This window comes from Mastigoproctus giganteus, chromosome 4 (assembly GCF_048544385.1).
Source record: "Mastigoproctus giganteus isolate SK-2022 chromosome 4, ASM4854438v1, whole genome shotgun sequence".
Classification (NCBI taxonomy): domain Eukaryota; kingdom Metazoa; phylum Arthropoda; class Arachnida; order Uropygi; family Thelyphonidae; genus Mastigoproctus; species Mastigoproctus giganteus.
Window position 1 is genome coordinate 240,224,457 of NC_143578.1, and position 22,830 is coordinate 240,247,286.

Sequence of the window (22,830 nt, forward strand, 5' to 3'; positions counted from 1 at the left end):
CTTGCTATATGATGATGCTCAAAACTTTTCAGTCACTGCCTTCTTCAATATTAAGACAGACTCAAGATTTTAATATACAAGTAGTAGTATATTTAGCATGGTTCTTTAGTTAGTTTGTGAATTTAATACAAAGTTATTGTTTTATATAGATATATATAGAGAACCTTTCTTTGGTATTCTCATATCTGTTGACTCTTCTACTGTTCTTGTCATTAATGGGTTTTTGGCAAGTTAACTGTGAAATCTAAAATTCTTCACTTACCTTAATTGTACATATATGATAGTCCTTTGTTTTACACAACATCAATAAGGAATTGATGTTATTGATTGCATTAATTGCATTATTGTTTCTCTGAATTAATTGCATTATTGTTCTCTTTAGCCCATGGCACATTCATTGGTAGTGTGAGACTGGAATCATTTAAGCCAACCCAACTTCCTGTTGATACAACTTTTCATTTTGGTGCCTCAACTCGTGCATATATCTTAAGAGAAAGACCTCAAAAAGCCAACAGACCCTCTTCTGAAGAGCCAGAAAAAAAAGGAGAAGAAATAGAAGGAGGACTTTTAGGTTTACCAGAAACAGAAACTGAATTAGATGTAAGTGAGGTGGCATTGATCTCTTTTTAATACTGTTGTTAGCCAAGTTTTAAAAATAGTTTTCTTTATTTTGTAATTTTTCTCTACAGCCACCTCTCCACTTATATCTGTGCTTTAAATTTTATCCTGCAGAATTTAACAGAATTTAATACTGCTCATAACAGAAGAATAAGTATGTTGGGCATTCCTGATGAAGAAATGAAATCAAATAGGAAAAGAAAAAGTGTTATAGTAAGGTTCATAGATGGAGAAGAAATAATCAATCCAGGTAGGTTATTTTAAGCTGCATTTCCCAGATAACATGTTTTGAAGTCATAAGTTTAATTCATGAAAATTATCTGTATTTATCCTAGATAACTGCACCTCCTTGAGGAGAGGGTATTATGGAGAGAAAGAAATTCTTCTCTTGTGTTTTATTAAACTTTTGTGAGATAATAAAAATAAATATCTCTAATCAAATTTTTGCAAAATACATTACAGTGTCTAAAACACTTAACTATATCAAAGTGGTTATTAAATAAAACAACCTTTTTTTTTGATTTCTATATTTTCTTGTTTTTATGAAATGTTAAAATTCTTTGTTTATAGAAATATGGTCAGTTCTTATAAATAACAGTTAATAGCAATGTTCCCCACAGTCATACTACAAACACTCCCATACTAAATAGAGAAGGGTGATCCCAGAAACACCAAATTTTGTTAAAAGATCATAAGTTTGTACTTCATTAATGTAACAGAAAATCTGCTCATCTGCATTATAATCAGATAAGGGTAAGTTACTTTTTAAAAACCACTTAAGTTAGTTGGCTGATGAAAGTAAAAAAAGTTCTTCTGAGAACAACTTTTTTAATTTTATCAGTAATTCATTGTTATTTCATGGAAAGTAACAGAAAAAAAATTCTGTTTATATTTCAGCATGACCGCTAAGTCATAGGCTTTGAACTCAACATTTTTGATAATGAGTACAATTATTAACTATATTTAGGAGTCATGTGTGCTTGAACTCAACTGCATGTGCAACTGCACTCTCTCATTTGACTTGTCAGCCCTACTTTCAAATTTCTTTTTTTTTTTTTTTTTTTTGAAATCCCATGAGCTCACATTGAATGCAAGTTTTTAAATTAAAGAATACTGGAACTAGGGAATATGTGAAATGAAAAATATATTTATTCTTTTGTTTTTGTAATATATATATATAAAATATATATTTTCAGTTATATAAAATATTATTAGATTTCAGTAACAGTTTTGTTTCAAAATTTGTACCAGATCAGATGATTTTCCTCATCTCTTTAAATAATGTCTCTGCAATGTCATATTAATATCACATGAAAATGCCATGATATTCTCTGCACTGGATATAAAATTTTCTTTTGTGTAGTGATTACAGTTAATGACAATAAAACATCAATTGTTCCTTACAGGAAAACTGTTAAAACCTGCTGAAGTTTTCTCTGGAAATTATAAATATTTAATTTAATATTATTTATATCTTTCATAATTTACAGAAGTTTATCAATTTTTCACTGTTTCTAATTTTCCAGTTTGGTGTTAATTTTCATGCAGGCATGAATTATCTTGCTGAGGCTATTCTAAAGTATTGTCAATAGATTTTCTTTCACATTACAACCCACAATCTTAAAAAAAAAACAAAAAAAAAAACAACAAAATATAAAATGATATTGTTTTGGGAACTTAGATTGTGGCCCTGGGGGTAGTATGTGTAAACACATTTCAACCCATTGTTAGCTTCTGTGCTGTTACATTGGCTGCAATAAAACAATGACATTGAAGTTTTCAACCAGAGTATAAATGGAATTTCTTTATTTAAACTTTTATTTTGTCTTAGAGAATAGTAGAGTCTTTCCTAGAAATAGGAACCAGCAGTTGAGTGCAAGTTATAGTTTTATTATAATATCCTTCCAATGGTTTAGTACAGTTTGTGTGTTAGATTATAGAATCCTCACAATCTTTGCGTTGCAGTTTGTGAATATGTGAATATTTGGCTGTGACCCAAATATTCACATACCATGAAATCCAAGCTAACCCTCTGATAATGATTTTGATAATGAATTTTTTTTTTTTTTTTTTTGTAAGTTTATTTTTGTAATTTCTTTTTCTTAAGGAAAAAAAAAATTAAAAATACAAGGTATTAGTTCTGAACTAACTTAATGTGAAATCTGTTACTTTTGCAGTTGTTTCTCCAACTTAAGGTAATTAGTTACCAGGTTAAAAAAAAAAAAATGGAGAGTTAAGTTCCAAAAATAATAACTTCTAAAATTTATCTTTGTTAAAATATCACAATTGATCCCTTTGTGTGGCCAGAATTGGACATTTAAGTAACTGCTCCCCCCCCCCACCATACACAACTTTTTTTTTATCCTCCAGGGCATCTACTTGCTTTTTGCAACTCGGTTTTGTACAATGTATGGTCAGTTTCAACTTATGATCTTTGCACAACCCACATCTGGCACGCAGAAGTGATCACCATTAGCTAAAGATAGTGTTGCATATGTGCCATAATGAGTACAAGCTTGTAAACCTTGTTAGATGACCTCCCCACCCTTATTCAGACCATTCCCAAGTTATGCTATTCTTACTTACATTTTGCAGAAAATATATTTACTACTAGATATATAATACAATATAATGTAATATATATAATACAATGAAGTACTTTTAAAATATCCTACTACAATATATGAGCATACTTATAGAGTGAGCAATTTATCTTCAAAATAGTGCCCGACATTTTCCTACTCTTGAAAATATTCTACAAAGCCAATTTCAAAATTGCCAAAAGCATTGCTAACATTGAATTACTCATTGTTTTGATGACATCAGTTTGACATCCTTTCAGTGTTTTTTCAGTTTAGGAAACTAAAACAAAAGTCACATGGAGTCATATATGGTGAATTGAGGTTGGTGGACTTGAGTAATTCCATGTTTGGCTATAACACAAGTGGAAACAAAGTGATGGCCCGTTGTCATGGCAAAGCAACCAGTCTTTTGTGTTGTCCCACTTTTCCAAGTTTTTCTTTGACCCACATCAAGAAAGTGTCTGAGAACTTCAGAACAGAAATCTTTATTGTTTGACCCGCTAGGGCAGTGGTTCTCAACCTTTTTGGGCTCATGGCAGGCAGACATACTTGAAAAATGTGAATTTTGTGGCATACTTCATCAAATATAATTATGTGCTAGTTATTGAATAAAAAAAATAATATATATTCAATCCAGGAAGAACTGATATATTTTAATAAAGCCCAAGCCAGAGATTTTTTATTTACACCGATGAGCCAAAACATTATGACCACCTACCTAATATGACATTGGTCCTCCACTTGCAGCCAAAACAGCTCATACCCGGCAAGGCATGGATGCTACAAGATTTCTAAATGTGCCTTGTGATATCTGGTTCCAACACGTAACCAGCAGATCTTTTAACTCCTGTAAGGTCCGTGGTTGAGACGCCGCACATCCAAGTTGCTGTTCCAAAACAAACCAGCCCTCAACAACATGATTTCATTTGTTGTTGAGGGCTGCCCAGATCAGTTTCAACAGGTGCCCTACCTTTGAAATTGCACAGTACCAGGTGAAAAATTATGTATAGCCCATTGCAAAGTCTCTATATGGTATTTTATGAAGATTGAATGTTTTACTTGCAGTTTAAAGCAACTGATTTTAAAGCAAAGTTTAACACACATGCTTTCTCATGCTGTTCAATACACTTCAGCATTTTGAAATATTACAAGATGTGAAAAACACATCATTATCAACTGAACAAACTCCATAAGTGCATGAACAGGTTACTGCGTGGAGATGAGAATAGTATGTACTAAACACATGCTTTGTTGAAGTGTGTGCTCATGTTTCATCCTTGAACAATGAGCATAAGCTTGTATGATATAATTAAAATAAAGGATCTGCTATTTTATTTATACAGCATCCCTCTTACAAATAGTTTTTTCCAATGAAATGAAAAATTTATTTTAAAATTTAAATCAAACTCAAACCTGTCAAACAAATGGCCCCCCCTGCCACTTGTTTGAAGAGGTCTGGAGTCAATTCCCATTGACGACTGGAGAAATTTTTAAAGAACTCTTCATTGGAGGCTGTAGTTAATGAATCTCAGGAAGAGGGAATAGGGTTCTCCCTCATGAGCTATTTCAGCCCACATACCAAATCAGCCTGTGAGTATACACAATGCGTGTGTGAGTGACAAACTGCAGCTAGTACCATTAAAAGAATAACTTTCTCTCTCTCTCTCTCATCTCCTGCAGCCATCTCACAATCCACCTAATGATCTTACCCCCTATACCAACATATTCTAGCATCTACAGTAACCCTTGTGTAGGATATACCCAGATGCTCTGCTTAAATCCAGACAATATCAGAATTATTTCCTGCATCCACTCCATGCGTGACTTTCATAATTACTAACCAGGTTAGTTCTCTCCCTTTACAAAACAATTCTGTTTTCTTAAAACTGCTGCTTATATCCAGATATCCACATTTTGCACTTGATAGAAATCATATATTTAAAAAAACATTAACTGCTTTACCAAAATTCATTACATGTATGAATTCCTTAAATGATTTTTAAGGAATTCATATGTGTGGTGTTTCTGTTTTTTTGCATAGAGAAAGAGATTGATTAAGATAGATGTTACTAGCAAATGCTACTGGAGTGTTACTAAATTAGATTCTGTTATATTATAATTAATAATTAAATATGGTTTTTCAGAGGATGTTGACCCATCTGTAGGAAAATTTAGGAATTTGATCCAGACAGCTATAATTCCAAATAAGGTAGGTTGATCATCAGAAACTTTAAAATATTTGCTGATGCGAAATCCGTCTTTATTAATGAAGAGTGTCACTTATATCATCTATCCCACCTGGCTACTGAGGCGCCTTTAAGTTTAGGAATAGTTTCAAGGTCAGCTCCAGTGAGGTCTGGGTTTCCTTGTTGATGTAATGACTGGAGATAGTTTTGGCTGATTTTGATACTTTTGCTTATCTAACTTCACACTTTATAAAAATAGCAATTAAACAGATTGTAAATAGTCACACTTACAGAATAATAAATATGATCAAAAAGTTCTCAGGTCTGTATATTAAGTTATACTTGATTTGCAGGTCTGGGAACCAGTTCTGGAAATGTTCTAGCTGAATAGCATGGAGAACATCTTGATTTGCATCATAAGTTATTTTCACTGGCGGGAAACAACAGCCGCTTGAAGAGTGTTTCATTTTAGGGAAGAGGAAAAAATCACATGATGAGAGGTCAGGTAAAGTCGGGGGAGAGGAGGGTGTGAGATGGTAACAAAACAGTATTGTGTTTAACAAGCTCTTGTTGCAAGTGTTTGGTTTGAACATATTGTATGTTGGTGCAGTGTCATGTAACAATTTCCATTCTTTCACTGCCCATCATTCTGGGTGCCTTGCCAAATTGCCCCTCATAGCCAGTGCAACACCTTTACATATCTTTCCTTTATCCACTGGCACCTTGAGGAATGAATTCGTGGTTCATAGTGCCATGATGGACAAAAAAAAAAAAAAAAAAAGGAATTAACTCAGCCCTTAAAAACTTATCCTTAGAGGCTCCTGCCTTCCTTGATTAAAAAAAATAATAAATATATCCATCCCTCAACTTCATTCAGAATCAGACCCAGGCATTTTAATTGTGTCTGTGTAAGACAGAGAGAGAGAGAGTGTATGTGCACAGCATGCTATTCATTATACTGTATCATGCTATACTGCATCAAGTTCAATAAATACTGTAATATATGTTTTACAGACTGATGTAATGTTTAATCAATATTTTGATGGCATTAATCTGATCTGATACTCTTGTTCTATTTTGCAAATTCTAATTCCTCAATATACAAAGGGTACTAGGAAAGTTTTGCAATATGACGCAACAATGAATCACAGGAAGCTGCTTGTTGCTGCATGTTGAGACATGTTCATACGTGCATAGTAGCCGCCGCGCCAAGTCGATGGGCTCAGTTATTCATTAGTAGTGAGAGTGTAAAGTGCTTGCGATGGCATCGTGGTCACGAAATGAGATAAGGACAGTTTTGCGGTATAATTTCGTGCGTGGTTTAACCATAGACCAGTGCTTAGAAGAAATGACTAAGATGATGATTGTCCACATCGTACAACGATATTCGGGTGGTATAGAGAATTCCAAAGGGGAAATTTCACTCTGGAGGATTCTGAGTGGCCGGGAAGGCCACGAACGTCAGTTACGGAGGAAAACGTTACTGCTGTGAGGAAAATGCTTGACGAAAACAGGCGAGTGACCTACCAACAGATAGAGGATACTTTGGGCCTAAATGCACCAGCAATTCGTTCGATTCTGCAAGATCATTTGCACGTGAAGAAACTTTGTTCTCTCTGGGTGCCGCATCAACTGACTGAAGAGCAGATGACACGACGTGTGACTTGGTGCCGGGAGATGTTAAAAAAGTTTGACAAGGGACAATCTCGGTATGTGAACAACATCGTGACAGGTGACGAGACTTGGCTGTACTATTACGATCTGCCGACCAAGGCTCAAAACAAAGTTTGGGTCTTTGATGATGACGACACACCCGTAATTGTCAGAAAATCCCGATCTGTAAAGAAGAAAATGATAGCTGTATTTTTCAAATCGAGTGGAATTGTGGAACGTATCGTTTTGGACACGCAGAAGACAATCACAGCTAAGTGGTATACTGAACAATGCCTGCCTAAAGTCATTGGATCTATGAAGAACCTTCAGCCAAAGTCAAGAATGGACACCTGGTACCTCCATCACGAAAATGCTCCAGCACACCGCGCCAAAGCCTGCACCGAATATTTGACCACGACAGGACTGAAACTTCTCAAGCACCTCCCTACAGTCCAGACCTTGCTCCCTGCGACTTTGCACTGTTCCCGCATGTGAAAATGAAGCTAAAAGGGAGGCGGTTTTCCAGTGATGAGGACCTTCTACGGGCTCGGGACAACGAGTGTGCTTTACTCCCTAATGAAACTTGGCAGAACTGGTTTAAAGATTGGTTTCGGAGGATGGAGAGGTGTATTGAATGTAGAGGAAATTACTTTGAAAAAATTAAATAAACAAAGCTGTATTGCAAAACTTTCCTAGTACCCTTTGTATATATAGTAGGAATATATAACAGTTAAGAAGCAAAATAAGCAAAAAAAGGAAAATAACAAAAGCATCTAATGCTCCAAAATGTCTAATGCTCCAAAATGCACAGTGCAGCAGTAAGTAAGCAAAAGGATATAAATAATGTATGGTTTGTAGAATAAATAGTCTTGTGAAAATGGAAATGGAAAGTACACAAGGTGCCAGAACTAAGAGAAGTTTAAGGGATAGTAGAAAGTGGAAGTGAAGTAGTGATTAAACAGGTGAAAGAATTTGAAAAACCTAATGTAAAAATGAACTGGGACTAGGGGGGGGGAGAAATATATATACAAGTAAATAAATAAATAAATAACACTATTCAGATATGGGAGGGCAATTTTAGCAAGAGGTCGAATCAGGGGATGGCAAATATGCAGAATCTGAATGTAGTAGATGAAAATATGATACATAGCCAGGAAATTCATCAGGGGACTACTCCTCCTGACCATGTATCAGGCACTGCATTTCCAAACTTGTCTGTAGTATTAGAAAAATGGGGGCAAATATAGCGGCCTTTTATTGGAATACTAGTAGACAAGGTAGTCCCTACACAGTGTAAAAAATGTAAATTAAAATAAATACAAATTTACAAAAGTGTAATATGGAATATAATACAAATGAATGTAAAGCGTATGAAAAAGAATAGACAAGCAAATGGTATAGGGAATGGTAAATTCCCCTCCCCTAGAATTTACTCTAGGGGAGGGGAAGGGGAGAAAAGATGTTCAAAATAAGGCGAAAATAGCAATAGGATTAAGGATAGACGACGGAGCGTTCGTATCACCTTCGTACTGCACTAATAGTTTTATGAACGGGAAAAAGATAGAAAAAGACAGTATAAAGATAAAAAGTGTAGAAAGAGTCATTAAAGATACTGAACTTACTGGGTATGTAAGGCCCAAACCTTAAAGAAAGGGTTCTGGTATAAGCAAACGTTAGTAAAAATGGGTGTTAATACCATAGGCTTGTAGAGAAGAAGGGAAATCAAAACCAAAACTTATAAAGTTACCTGGAGTCATTAAGTAGAGTGGAGGAGCGACGTACACAGCCAAGATGCGAAAGGGGAAAAATGACAAGTCACCGAGTTTTTATAGATTTAGAACAACAGATAGGAATGACCTCTATCGTTAAAAAAAATTATGGGAAAGATGACATAAAAACATGAAACATAGGAAATTATGTTTTAATTATGTTTCCATGAAAAGTTTTTTGTCATGCTCTTCAGTGGATTCACTAAACCTCCAATCAACTGCAGATGTGCCTAACTGTGCTTTTCTCTTTCTACTGCAGTTTGTCATCTTGGAAATTTGGAGCCATAATCTACAAACCCTGATATCTGATCATCTAAATTTTACCGAATTTTATCTCCTGTAGTTCGGAATTATTCTTGTTCTATTTTCTGTTTCGCATATTCCTTCACATTTTGGTATGTCCGCAGTCTTCTGTCTGACGTTTCATGTTTTTAGGCATCTTTCCCATAATTTTTTTCAACGATAGAGGTCATCCCTATCTGTAAAAACTCGGTGACTTGTCATGTTCTCCCTTTTGCATCTTGGTTGTGTTCTTTGCTTCTCCGCTCTACTGAATGACTCCAGGTGACTTTTAGTTTTGGTTTCGATTTCCCTTCTTCTCTACAAGCCTATGGTATTAATACCCATTTTTATTAATGCTTGCTTATGCCAGAACCGTTTCTTTAAGATTGGGCCTTACACACCCAGTAAGTTTGGTATTTTTAATGACTTTCTACACTTTTTATCTTTATACTGTCTTTTCTATCTTTTTCTCGTTCATAAAACTATTAGTGCAATATGAGAGTGATATGAACGCTCTGTCTATCCTTAATCCTATTGCTATTTTTGCCTTTTTTTGAACATCTTTTCTCCGATTTCCCTCCCCTAGAATTTACCATTCCCTATACCATTTGTTTGTCTATTCTTTTTCATGCATTCCACATTACACTTTTGTAAATTTGTATATATTTGTATTTATTTTCATTTACATTTTTTACACTGCTTAGGGACTACCTTGTCTACTATTATTACGATAAAAGGTCACATATTTGCCCCTCCTTTTCTAATACTACAGACAAGTTTGGAAATGCAGTGCCTGATACATGGTCAGGAGTAGTCCTCTGATAAATTTCCTGGCGATGTATCATATTTTCATCTACTATATTCAGATTCTGCATATTTGCCATCCCCTGATTCGACCTCTTGCTAAAATTGCCCTCCCATATCTGAATATAGTGTTATTTATTTATTTATTTATTTACTTGTATATATATTTCCCCTTCCCCTTAGTCCCAGTTCATTTTTACACTAGGTTTTTCAAATTCTTTCACCTGTTTAACCACTATTTCACTTCCACTTTTTACTATCCCTTAAACTTCTCTTAGTTCTGGCACCTTGTGTACTTTTCATTTCCATTTTTGCAGACACTATTTATTCTATGAACTACACATTATTTTTATATATATATATAATATTGATAAAAATAATAGGATATAATCACATTACTGAACGACTAAGCAAGCAAGAAAAAGTATTAAACTGGGCTGTGGAGCTGGGTATTTCTACTATAACTAGTAGAAATACCCAGCAACCATAATGAAATATAGACAAATGGTTATATTGAGTAGGGGTGCTGACCTGTCAAGTCTAATTACTGTGGAAAAAATTGACTGCCAGCAAGGTAAAAGGGTAACCTGAAATTAAATTAGATTAACATAAAAATAGTAATAATAATGACAATGGTACGTAAAGCAGTGGGTTCTAGGTTGTACATGTGGCAACGATGACTTATAATGTAGCATCATAGTTAGCACTGAATTAATCCATAGTTGGAAGGCTTCAATGGGGATGTTATGATGGTAAGAGAGCTTAAAACAGAAATTAAGCAAATCATGGTATAACTGTTTTTTGAAAAGTTTAAAGCTGATTTTCAAGTATGGTCTATATCAGCTGAAAATCAGCTTTAAACCTTTCAAAAAACAGTTATACCTTAATAACTTACAAAGCAGCAATAAACATAGGCTAAAACTTTGTTAAGGCAAAAGACAGTTTGGGTAAAGGAAGGAGGTAGCATCTCGATGTTTTGTTTGTAGAACTAATGGCTCATGAGAAATAAGATGTAGAGGTAGAAGAAAGTAGAGATAATTAGATGGACTCGGGTAGTTCGGGGTGGCTGATCCCGTTCATGTAGATAGGACCTTGGACATAATGTTCAAGGTGTAGTTAGGACCCTGAACATTATGTTCAGGGTCCTATCTACAGGAATGGAATTACTACCCGAGTCCACCTAATTATCTCTACTTCATTTATCTTTCTACTTTCCTCTGCATCTTATTTCTCATGAGCCATTAATTTTACGAACGCAAAATCGAGATGCTACCTCCTTCCTTTACCCAAACTGTCTTTTGCTTTTACAGAGTTTTAGCCTCTGTTTATTGATACTTTGTAGTTATTAAAAATTCTCACCTATCCTGGGAAGTGTGTCCTTCATGTATTTAATTTACATTTATCACCAAACACGTCATTATTATATATATTCACACATCCCTCCAGCTTAGCTTAGTTATTTAAATATATTTTTTATGTCTATCACTTCTGATTTCTAACACTTGGGACTGCTAGTTCAACAGACTATTTTGACAGACTCCATTTTAACATTTTCTGAACCACATGACAAAGGTAAGTTCGTTACCCTCTCATTCTTTTGCTTTTTCTTCACTTTTTTTATTCCTACTTCAGTTGTTCTGATCTTTTCCCACCTCTGTAAGGTCATTTCTAACCTGTATGCTCTACATATAATTTTTGGCATACCTTATTCGGCCCTGTTTTTTTTTTTTGCTGCTGAATTCAAATTCATTTCACGTGTGTTACCAAGCATACAGACCATTTCGGAAACAGTGACCTACGTATTGCCTTCTTTCTCATAATTTTAATGGATGGCCTCTGAAGAAGACATCGAAATTATCGTTATACGGCAATGTGTTATTTTATCTTAACTGCTTTCACCTTATTTCATTTTATATTAATTTCTTTTAGTTCTATATATTAGTTTTGTTTTAACTCTTCATGTATACTGTAGGTTCCAAAGTAATAACCTTCTCCTGTACACTTTCTATATATTACTAATATATATATATATATATATATATATATATATATATATATAATTATTATTATTAGGTAATACTTCTATATAGAATCGATCTTTTGCCATGGCAAATTATTATAATGTGTATATAATCATATTAAGCAACTACATACATCCTGCAAGTTATTCATTTCTACTCTGATCAAAATGCTTGCTTCAGGATAGTAATGCCACTATACATTTTGCTTGATGTCTCTGTCACTACTATCTAGTAGCTGTTACATTCTCTAGATCTTAACCCTGTTGAACATTTGAGAGATATATTTGAATATTATTTCACTTATGTTATTGCTGAAGGAATGTAATAATATCATAAGTATTCTCAGACACTTGTTTGTGCCACTATGGCGATTTCAAGCAGTTATTAAATAAGCTTAAATAAATTTGTATATATTCAAGAGATGCAATGTTTAGTTGATTCCAATAGCATTGATCTTATCCAGTATTTTATAGTTAATATTTAATAGTTTCTTTCTTAAAATTATCATATGTATATGTACATGCACACACAAATTATATCAAAGTTCACAAATACAGTTTGGAAATAACCTGTTGCTTGTTTTCTTTTAAATTTATTTTCTTAATGTTCAAATTTCAGAGACAGAAGATAGACACACCAAGTCTTTTTGGGCCTACATTAAATGCAGAATCTACCAAACCTTCAAGTGGACATTCATATAGTGCTAATGAATACACAAGACTAAGTGGTGATCTAGGATTATATAGTCATGTTAGTCCTTTATTTTCTTCCTCATTATCAAGCAAATTAGGACTACATTTACCAGATCCTGCTCCTGATGTAGATCTTACTCCAGCAATTGAAACACCTGCTTATAATGCTGCCCTTGCGCATCATGCTGCTGTTCCTGAAAATATCCCTCCGGAACCAAAAAAGAAAAAATATGCCAAGGAAGCCTGGCCAGGAAAAAAGCCTACACCATCTTTATTGGTATAGGTGTGAGAAAGAGCAGAGCCTATAATTTTCTTGTACAGTGTTTTCTTTCTGTAGCAATTATGCATATCAACAATTTTTTTTTTCTTAATAAACAGCCTCCTTTCACTTCATTGCCTTTATTTTTATTCTGCTATTTGTTTTTCTTAAATTCTTTCATTTAAACTTTCACAAAATCAAAAAGCATCCAAACATTTTGTAATGTTTTTTTAAATTTCTGTTTATTTTATTTTTATTTTTTTTTTTTTTCCTTATAAATTACTTTTCATTCCAAAAACTTGAACTTGGTGCAAGCTTTCAAAAATCCTTACTCTATTAAATTTTATTACTATAAAAATCTAATTTGTGAATCTTACATATGTAGCAAGTAACACAAATTGTTTCCTAACATTGGAAAATTTAAAATATAATTTGAAAACTGCCCTTTTTAATAGTTTTTATAAAATATATTACTAGTGCAAGAGTAGTGAAGTAGTCTTAAAAAAAAGTATTTTGTGGTGGCCTCTCACTATTTGAAAATTTTATTGAAATTGTGTGGTTTTCCAACTTATATTACTGCATAGGAATTACTACCAAGATTGTTCATCAGCAGATATATTTTAAACTGTGCAGTAATAATAACTGTAACTTAAAAGATTTCAGTATACCATTTTTGACTTTTTAAGTAAATCTGATTAGTAAGTAGAGTTGTTCACTTCTGTCTACGTAAGAATGTGTGAGAGTGATACTTCACTGCATAAAAATAATTTATGTTCTTATCATATTTGAGGCCCTAAGGTATTAAATTTTTTTTATTTATAATGCAACTCTTACACCATTTGATTAAAATCATCATTGATTTTTAAAAAAGAAGACTCAGTATTTTGAATGTGATATTACTATATTGCCATATTTTATATTACATTTATCCTCTTCTGCTTATATGAACTTTTCTTTCATGATAGTTAAATATATATATTTTTAATTTATGTTTTCTTTTGTAACTTTATGCTTACAAATTATGTATTGGTTATATTATTAGTGCTAATTCCTCTTTATTTAGTGTATGAAAAATTTACGCATAGGTAACTATTATGTCTAAGATTCTTTGTGTCATTCAAATGTGAATAATGTGGATAGAAATTATTCAGTTTTCATTTAATGATTTCTATCCAAACATAACTAAGTGGTGCAGCTAATATATCTCATGGCTGTGGTTTTCTGATATAATATCAGGAAATCATCCTGAAATGAATAAAAGCTACAAATCCAAATGAAAATTTATTATATTTATATCTAAGTCATTTATTTTTTCATTTAAATGGCGGCGATTTTATCTTATTTGAGAAACATGTCTTCATATGCTATAATTGTGTGTGTGTGTGTGTGTGTGGTGAAAGAGAACTTATGCCTGCTTTTCAAACATAAGAATAATCGATAAATATGAATCATTTAGTTAATTTGCCATTCCTTATAATAAGCCTTGATTGTACAGGGTTGCCAGAGAATAATTTGAATAATTTAATTTTCATACCTAGTGAAACGCAGAAGATTTTAAAATAGGTGCAAGACCAATAACATCATAAAATAAAACTGCTGTAGAAATAAAATTATATTAAAATAAGTACTAAAATTACAAGCACTAAAAATACAATGGCAGACAAAAAAACTGCATCACTTGTGAATTTTGCAAATAATGTGTTTTGCACTGCATTGTGGGTTTTAGAAATGTTCGAAATGCATTTGTTAGATGGAATATATATCTCTTGAATAAAATTCAATAAAAAAGACTCCACCTGATACACCTAATTGCCATAAATATCTTCCCAAAGACAAGTTAACGTAATAGTATTATGTACTGTAAATCAGCAAAATAAGTCCTCAATATTTTGTTGTTGTTCCTCGAGCTGCAATTACAGCCTTGCAACAATCTGCCATGGAGTTAATCAACTTCTGGATACACAGTTGCCCAATGCTCCTGCAGCTAAATCTTACTTGTTGGCTTCTTCTGAGCAACGTTAGATGACATTATGTCCATCTAAAGCCAATTTTCAATTGCTGGTACATAATGTCCGAAAGCCGTCTTTGGATAGTTCATGCACTTGTTTCAATACCAGAGGCCATCTCAGAGTCCAGTTTTAGATCAGGAGCACTAGCACGGCGATTACGAAGGCATAGCCGTTTTAGATATTGATCTTGGGAAGGCGTAGTCACTCTCTTACAGCCTCATCCAGGTCTTCTCTTCACATCACCAGTTTCACGCTTTAATTTCAGCACCTGGGATACTGTTGACTGGTTGGCAGCCTATTTTATCAGTGATAGCACACGTAAAAAGCCCTTCCTAGAACAGAGCAACAGCTACACTTTTTTTTTCTTGGTGCCAACTGAACATATGAAGCCATGCTTACACCTCCGCAAAACAGGATACTAATGAGCATGTATACCCTTCCAACACCGTATTTATAGAAACGGCTGATACAATCACTGTCTAGTGCAATAGAAGCATTATCTGATGCAATACCTTTGCTTTGTGACAAACAAAATGACTGTAATCAAACAACATCTTATACGTTTCACTACAAATGTTACTTTTTTTTAAGGTGATGCAGTTTTTTTGTCCACCACTGTAAACAAATATATAAGAATATACGATCTGATCTTGATAATGCTTTGAGAACCCTTCTTTCTCATTAATGTCTTACTACCTTTCTCATCTTTGTGATAGCAATGGTCACTTCATATAGGTGACTACAGTAATTTTGTTCAGCACCTTGCCAGTGATCGCAAAATTGCTGATTCTAAGGTCAGGTGTTGTATATTCATTCTCTTCCCCCCCTCTATTAATAACATCTGTCCATATTTTAAGTGCATGGTTTCTATCTAATTATCGCACAAGAACTAGATATCACTAATTTTGCCACAAATGATCCATTTCATTGCCCTCCCCCCCCCCTTTTGAAAACTATTAAGTGATTACTGATTAGCTAACTATACAAATAACACCTATTCTCATCTGATCCATTCTTTGACTTAATACACATTTTGCCTATATATTTGTATTACATTAGTGACATCTTATTTTGTAAATAACATTAATGCATAGGTGTACAGATATTTTATGTTGTTGTTGTTGTTGTTATTTGGTTTTTAGGAGCATTAGCAACTAAGGCCATATCGCTCCGGGGATATGTGGTGGTCATTCCCTAACCTTTCCGCATCCTCCATATTTGGTGGCTCACGGGCTCGAACCCCGGTCTAATCAAGAAGCGTGTGCTACGCACTGCTGCTCCTGCCCACCTGAAGATATTTTCTGCTGCTGCTGCTACATTCTCAAAGAAACCTACAAATAAGATCAGCAATAGCAGGACAGTGTTATGGCAGGAATAATCCTATGCAAGGTTCTGGGCCTGCCATTGTTAACACTCTCCTAAAATGCTCTACAAGGTAACAACACCTTCGAAAAGCCATCTATGATTTTCTCCCTTCAGTATCACTATAGTTGACAGTATTTCATTCAACAAAGCCTCCCAAGTTACATCCCAGTAGAAGTCATTCCCACTAATGACACAACTTTATACTTTAAAAATTGTCCTGCATACTTAAGTGTTTTGTGTGGTATATCTTGTTATGCATGAGCTGTATTTTCCACCAGCACATCAATAAATTGTAGAGTAGCCATTGCCTTCTGATTCCATAGGTAAATGAATGTTAGGAGACACTGATAATGTGTTGTAGAATTCACCTTTGTGGGACTTTGGTTTATTATTTATATCCAAGGGCTTTGATAAGCTTAATTTTGGGCCTACTTAATATACCGAGCTTTCTTTGGGACCCTATAGGTAGCTGTTACATACACATAACTGTATTGTATATCCAGCTGGTGCCTCAACCTCCCAAAGCCCCCTATCATCTGACTGCCTACTTAGATCAGGAGATCTCAGTTCTGAGGCTTTCTTGCTTACTTTCCCATCCAAGATAGTATCATTGAGTATTTTCGGCTGTGTGGTTTCTCTAGATTAATAGAAATCATTTGGTAAGGTAAACAAAAATACAGATTTAATTTTCACTTCTAAGGAATTTCATATAATACATCTAATTGACATTCATATACATATTAAAGTATAATTGCAATTTATATTGCTTCTTCTATATGTACACATGGCTGCTCTAGGATAAAAGATATGGCTTCAGTTTCTTATACCATTTCTTTAACCTCTTTACACAGATAATTAAGATACCTATATATTTATATGTAAATTTATAACCTTCAAGATCTACAATACAGCCTATATCCTGGAATTACAATCCTTTTCAATCTCTTATATTTATGTTAGGTGCCTAAAGTGCTTATACATATTATTATATTCTTATGTAGTAGGAGTGACATAGCATTCTCACTGTTGTTAAAATTCTCTAGTTATGATCCAGGATTACACTCTTATATTACCAAGGCTTTTAGTTCATCGAGGGCTTACTGAGCCTTTAACCTCTTTCACTATTATTAATTTAGCAATAGAATTCTCTTGTTTTTAAAATCTACTGGTTATATTTACTTATTACTTGTCCAATATAAATTTCAGGTACAGACGACTCATCAAGTTTCACATGCTTTAATTCTTTCCTTTTATAATCAACAAAAAAAATTACATTCTCTGTCCTTGTTATACTTCTTTCCTTTACCTCGATGGGCTTCCTCCTTTGGATTTCCTATGTCCTGCAGTCTTCCAAGTGGTTGTGTAGAATTACCGGACTATCTCCCTTCCTTTCTGAATCACTCTTCTTTGCTTAAGCAGAATTGCCTTCTTCTATTCTTATTTCAATCCCTTTCTCTCTGTTTTCTTTCTTACTCTGCTTTCCCTGCTGCATTTTTATTCACATTCTTTTCCTGAACTACCCCACTTTCATAACTCCTTTCCTAACCTTACCCACTGCACACCTCATCCATGTCCTTACTTCGGACGTGCACCTTTTTTTTTTCTCTCTTCGCCCTCTCTCCTCGTTCTCCTGCTCTTTTCCTGCCTTTTTCTTTGTTTCTCTAACTTCACTTTCTGACCAATCACTCCTCTCCTTCCTACATCATCCTCCCCTCATTCGGTTGCTGGCTTTCTACCTGTTCAGGGCCCCCATCCTCATTGGATGACTATATGTTCATGGATGAGGACAGTATATTTTTCTCTAGTTTCCAGAACCTTCCTTGTCATCGCCCCACTAATCCTTACTTCCATTGGGTCATGCCTATAGCACCTGTCATTCTTGTAATTCGAACAAGTGCACTCAACCCATGGTTTTCATTCTATTCACTTATAGTACCTTATTTTTGGCTGTTTCCTTAATATCCATAACTGTTCATCCCCCTTGGCAATGGTCTCATTCTCCACGGACACTCCTTCCCCAAAGAACAGTGACTGAACTCTCCATGTATGTCATTCGGCCCCCCTACAGTTTGACATCTATCGCCGTTAATTCACCGATGTATTCGCCCTTGTATCGAACTTGACCTGCTAATCTGCCTTTGATGGGGTCACCCTTCTACCCTCCCCCCAGGGCGTTCTTATTTTCAATTCCATTATAGTCACTACTTTAATTAACATTCTCATCCCATACCTAGTAAAACACTCCGTAATTTATGTGTCCTACAATTCTTACCTTCTATTAATTTTCCCAGCCTATTATATATATATATATATATATATTTATTCCCTATATTTATACTTAGGTAAGATTCACATCACCCCCACATAACATTTACATATCTGAATTTGAGACAGTGGATATTTAAAATCCTTGCTTCTTTTTCCTCCATGACAGTACAATAAATGCTTAACACAGCATTTATTGAAGATATTTTGAAAGGGAACAGTTGTTACATCTGACACAGGTAAGATAAATGAAACTAATTAGAGATAGAATAGAACTGATTACATAAAATATTAACAAAGAAACATATCTCCTGGTACATTAAATAACAAAAACATAAACAGAATTATCACAAATGATTCAACGTTTTTTTACCTTGTGAACATATTGTTGAAATATGTTTTCGCTACAGCTATTTTTTGTTAAATAGGAACTGCTGTTACCGTGATGGAAGAAAAATAAAATAAATTTAAAAAAGTAAAAGGATAAAATAAACATAATTAATTAAGGACTGAAAATCAAAAAGAAATAGTGTCTACACTCACTTCAAGAGGCAACGAACACAGAATTCTGCCATAGTGATGCTAGTACTTTAATTAAGCAGGAAGACTGCAAGGACATTCTAAAGGTGAATATAGAAACCTCATACAAAAAAAAATATATATATATATATTTTTTTTTTTTTTTTCTGCTCACATAAGGTAACAGTATTTCCTTTTGAAATAAAAATTTGCTCTAGTATCAGCAGTATATTCATTTTAATTTGTAAGAAAACAGTAATTACGTTATTTATTAATATGATTTTCTTTATCCATTTATAATATTACAAAATTTGAGTGCAACAGATAATCAGTTATGTTATAGCATCTTTTAACACTGTGTACACTGACTGGGCACAAAGATTATTTCATCAAACCATTTGCTATTCAAAAATAATGAATAGTGAATAGTTTGAGGTTTCAGTTTTTTTTTTTTTTGTTTTTTTTGTAGTTGTTGGCGCATCGGCTTCTATGGCCATAATGCACCTCCCAAGGTTTTTGCAGTACTCAGTTCAAATCCCGAGGCGGGATTCGAACCCGCGTCCTTTGGGTTGCCAGGCAGGCACTTTACCCACCCGGCTAGCCCGGTCGGCTGGTTTCAGTTCTTGATAATCATGTATTGGTGCTGAGAGGATGTTGACTAATAATACTTCTGATTTCTGCATCACAGAAAATAGCTTAGATCACTTTACATTTTAGCTATAGTTATGTCGTTATGAAGTCCAACACTGTGATGAACTCCAAGCATCTGATTTATATAATCTCGTGAATAGGATCTTGCAGACTTTTCCACAGTTTCATAAAGCATCACCTTTCAAAAGTAAAATAGGTAAGAATGAAATAATATCAGCTTTTATGTATGGTTTAACATATTTAACACATTCATATACAACACATAGTTGTGTTAAATATAAAGCTTACAGTTAAATATAGCACACTGTAAAATACATTTTTGTTAAAACATAACATCGGGCACATATGTTGAAAGTTCAAAATTACCATGATGCTATATATAAACTATTATATAAAAGCGACTTCTGTTTAGGATAGTTAATTTATTGCCTGCAGAAACTATTTGCTATTTTTAACAAAGTCTTTCATGTTGCTAGCAAGTAACTAAACAGCTTTTTGAAATTTTATTTCAGCTGCAAAAAGTGCAGAGTTTCATTAATCATATTGAAATTTGACTGTGGGGTAGGGTTAATCATTTGTAATCAACCATCCTCTGCACATAACAATTCGGAACCTTTGGGCTAAACTGTAGTGCTATAGTGACTTCCTTAAGCCAGAATGTTTTCTTGCACTCATATGTTTCATAAGTATGCTCCTGACATGCAGGCCACCTCTACTGTATAATGCATAAAGATGTTATTATTTTAAAATCATTTTTAAAAAAAAAATTATTTTGTTGTCAGAAAATATATAAATCTTATGGTTCTTCTAGTTGTCATGTTTTTGAAACACATCCCTCTCGTATCATTGTATCTATGAGAAAATCTCTCTCCCAATTTATGAACTCCCTCCCGATTTATAATTTCAGGAGCACCTACTGTTTGTAAATCAAAAGGTTACTGTAGTATGAGAAAATTGCACTGGGTGGCAGAAAACTCATGAATACATACCAAAGAGTGTGACCATCTGCTTGTCTAAATATTGGGATATTAGTGAGAGAGCCATTTCTTTAGTGCTACATAATCAAGCAAACATCACTGCCATTTCCATTTCTACTGTTGTTTTTGTTTTTTTTCCCTTTTTTGCATGTTTAACTGCAGTTTGTTTACTATGAATAGACTTTTGCTGCAACAACCTTTGCATTTTGTGCAGTTATGATTACTAAATAAGCAATAGTATTAAAATAGAGAAAGTATCACTTTTTTTTTTTTTTACATGGATCCTTAAAAACAAGTGCCATCCATTGATATTATGGTTACCACAGTGTAAAAACATGATAGTTAATTGAAAACAGTAGAAAAAATCATATGTGAAGTAAATTTAAGTACCTTCTAAACATAAACGAAGTGAGACTTTGTACAGTGTTTTTTATCTTGTTTATATTGACATGCATAATTTTCCTGTTATGTTGTATGGCACACATTCATTACCTGTTATTATTAATGATTTGGAAGAAATTTTCCATAATACCTAATTCTCTCTCTCTCTCTCGCTGGAAATTGAACTGTATTAAAAGTTTTCCATAATACAATTTCTGCAACCTATAGAAACGTTATGGTTCTAAAGGTTGCAGATTTTATTATTTTGTGTTTTTTTTTTTTTTTTTTTTTTTGCAGCTTTAAAAATTTTATAATAATAAATGCAATTGCTGTGAATGAAAGATTTATAAAAGTATAACAGCATAACTCTAGAGTAATAAATTAAACTTATTTGTATGCAAAACTCACAAATAAGTGAATAAATTCTAATTTATTACCGTGCAGTTAGTGTTATGTCCTTTCAATGAATGTGTCTTATTTTATTTCATTACATGTGTTTCATACTTGATTGTTTGATAACATTTGATCACACAGGATATGAAACACTGGGCTGAAGTGTGGATCTTATATTCAGCTTTCACATATATGATGATCTAAAAATATGTTAACACATGGTATTTCACATCTGTGTGAAATACTTTGTGTGTGATTTATTGGTTCTACCTGCACTCTATTGTGCAGGTAGAACCAATAGATTTAAAATAGCAGCCAGCAGTTTTAGCATTATTAATGTGCCTTTCAAAATTTGGACCAACTTGAACATCAAAATATGAACAAAAATGTTGAAGCATGCATCCTAACTGAAATGCTGCCAGTAGATTTGCTTTTAATATATAATTAAATGAACTTCATTCTGATTATTTGCAATCTATCCAACGGAACTGTTTTGTAATCCTTAGCCGTATCAGTATATAAATAGTAATTATGTCCTTTGACTAATCAAAAGGAGGGAAGGAATCAACTGCTATAAAGTTAAGTATTTTGGAAATTAATTTTTAATTTGTATATTTGTGTCTTTCACTGCACACTCCTTATCAATGTGCAGTGCAAATAATGCCTTTCAGAACTTAATTACCCATATAAAACATTCTAACCAGGTACAAATACAATAAAAAGGCACTATTTTAATATTTACTTATGACTCATTTTGGCAAGTTTTTTTTTTTTTTTTTCCCTAAGTTTATGACCATTAAAGACTTTGCACTTTATTTTTGTATATGAAATATATGATTCTCTTTTGTGTAACTTATAAAGTAGTTTCATGTGTTTTGGCTAAAGCACATTGGGATGCTCCATAATGGCATTCTTTACCAATAGGTTATTTTTAATATCATAAAAGAAGTTTTTAGTAATTTTATTTATGTACATATAAATACTAATAGTATGTTTCAATTTAAAAAAACTGGAATACTCAAAATGCCTCCACCTATCATTTTATTTTAATAAATTAGTAGAGGGCAGGATTTGTTTTGATTTTACTTAAGTAAAGTAATAAAAGATGCCATTTTAAATAATTATGAATAATTTCTTTTCCATAAAAAAATTTTAATGAAAAGAGAATTAAATACTTGAGCAGGGATATTTTAATTTTATTTTACAAAATGTAAAAAATGTATTTTGGATATATCCCCTTCCCCAACTGGAAGAGAATAGTTATGGGTTTTTATAACATGTGTAAAGTGGATGTCATTGTTATATGTGGAATAAAGAAAATTTATACTTTTAAAAGTGTGTTGGGTTTTAATCCTATAGATGGTGTTATCTACAAAAAGGAATTCTGAAAGGCAAATATTTCAA

The 22,830-nt window shown here is 33.4% G+C and overlaps 1 protein-coding gene across 4 annotated transcripts in view; it reads left to right on the plus strand.

Moving 5' to 3' along the window:
- Window positions 1-12,995, plus strand: part of NiPp1 (nuclear inhibitor of protein phosphatase 1) — an 82,478-nt gene extending 69,483 nt beyond the window's left edge. For all 4 annotated transcript variants that reach the window (XM_090372119.1, XM_090372118.1, XM_090372120.1 and 1 more), the window contains 4 exons: window positions 383-600; window positions 733-868; window positions 5,345-5,409; window positions 12,534-12,995. In XM_090372119.1, the coding sequence (XP_090228245.1) occupies window positions 383-600; window positions 733-868; window positions 5,345-5,409; window positions 12,534-12,890 (776 nt within the window). In that variant the 3' untranslated portion in view covers window positions 12,891-12,995. The remainder of the gene's footprint in view (window positions 1-382; window positions 601-732; window positions 869-5,344; window positions 5,410-12,533) is intronic.
- The last annotated feature ends 9,835 nt before the right edge of the window (window positions 12,996-22,830 follow it).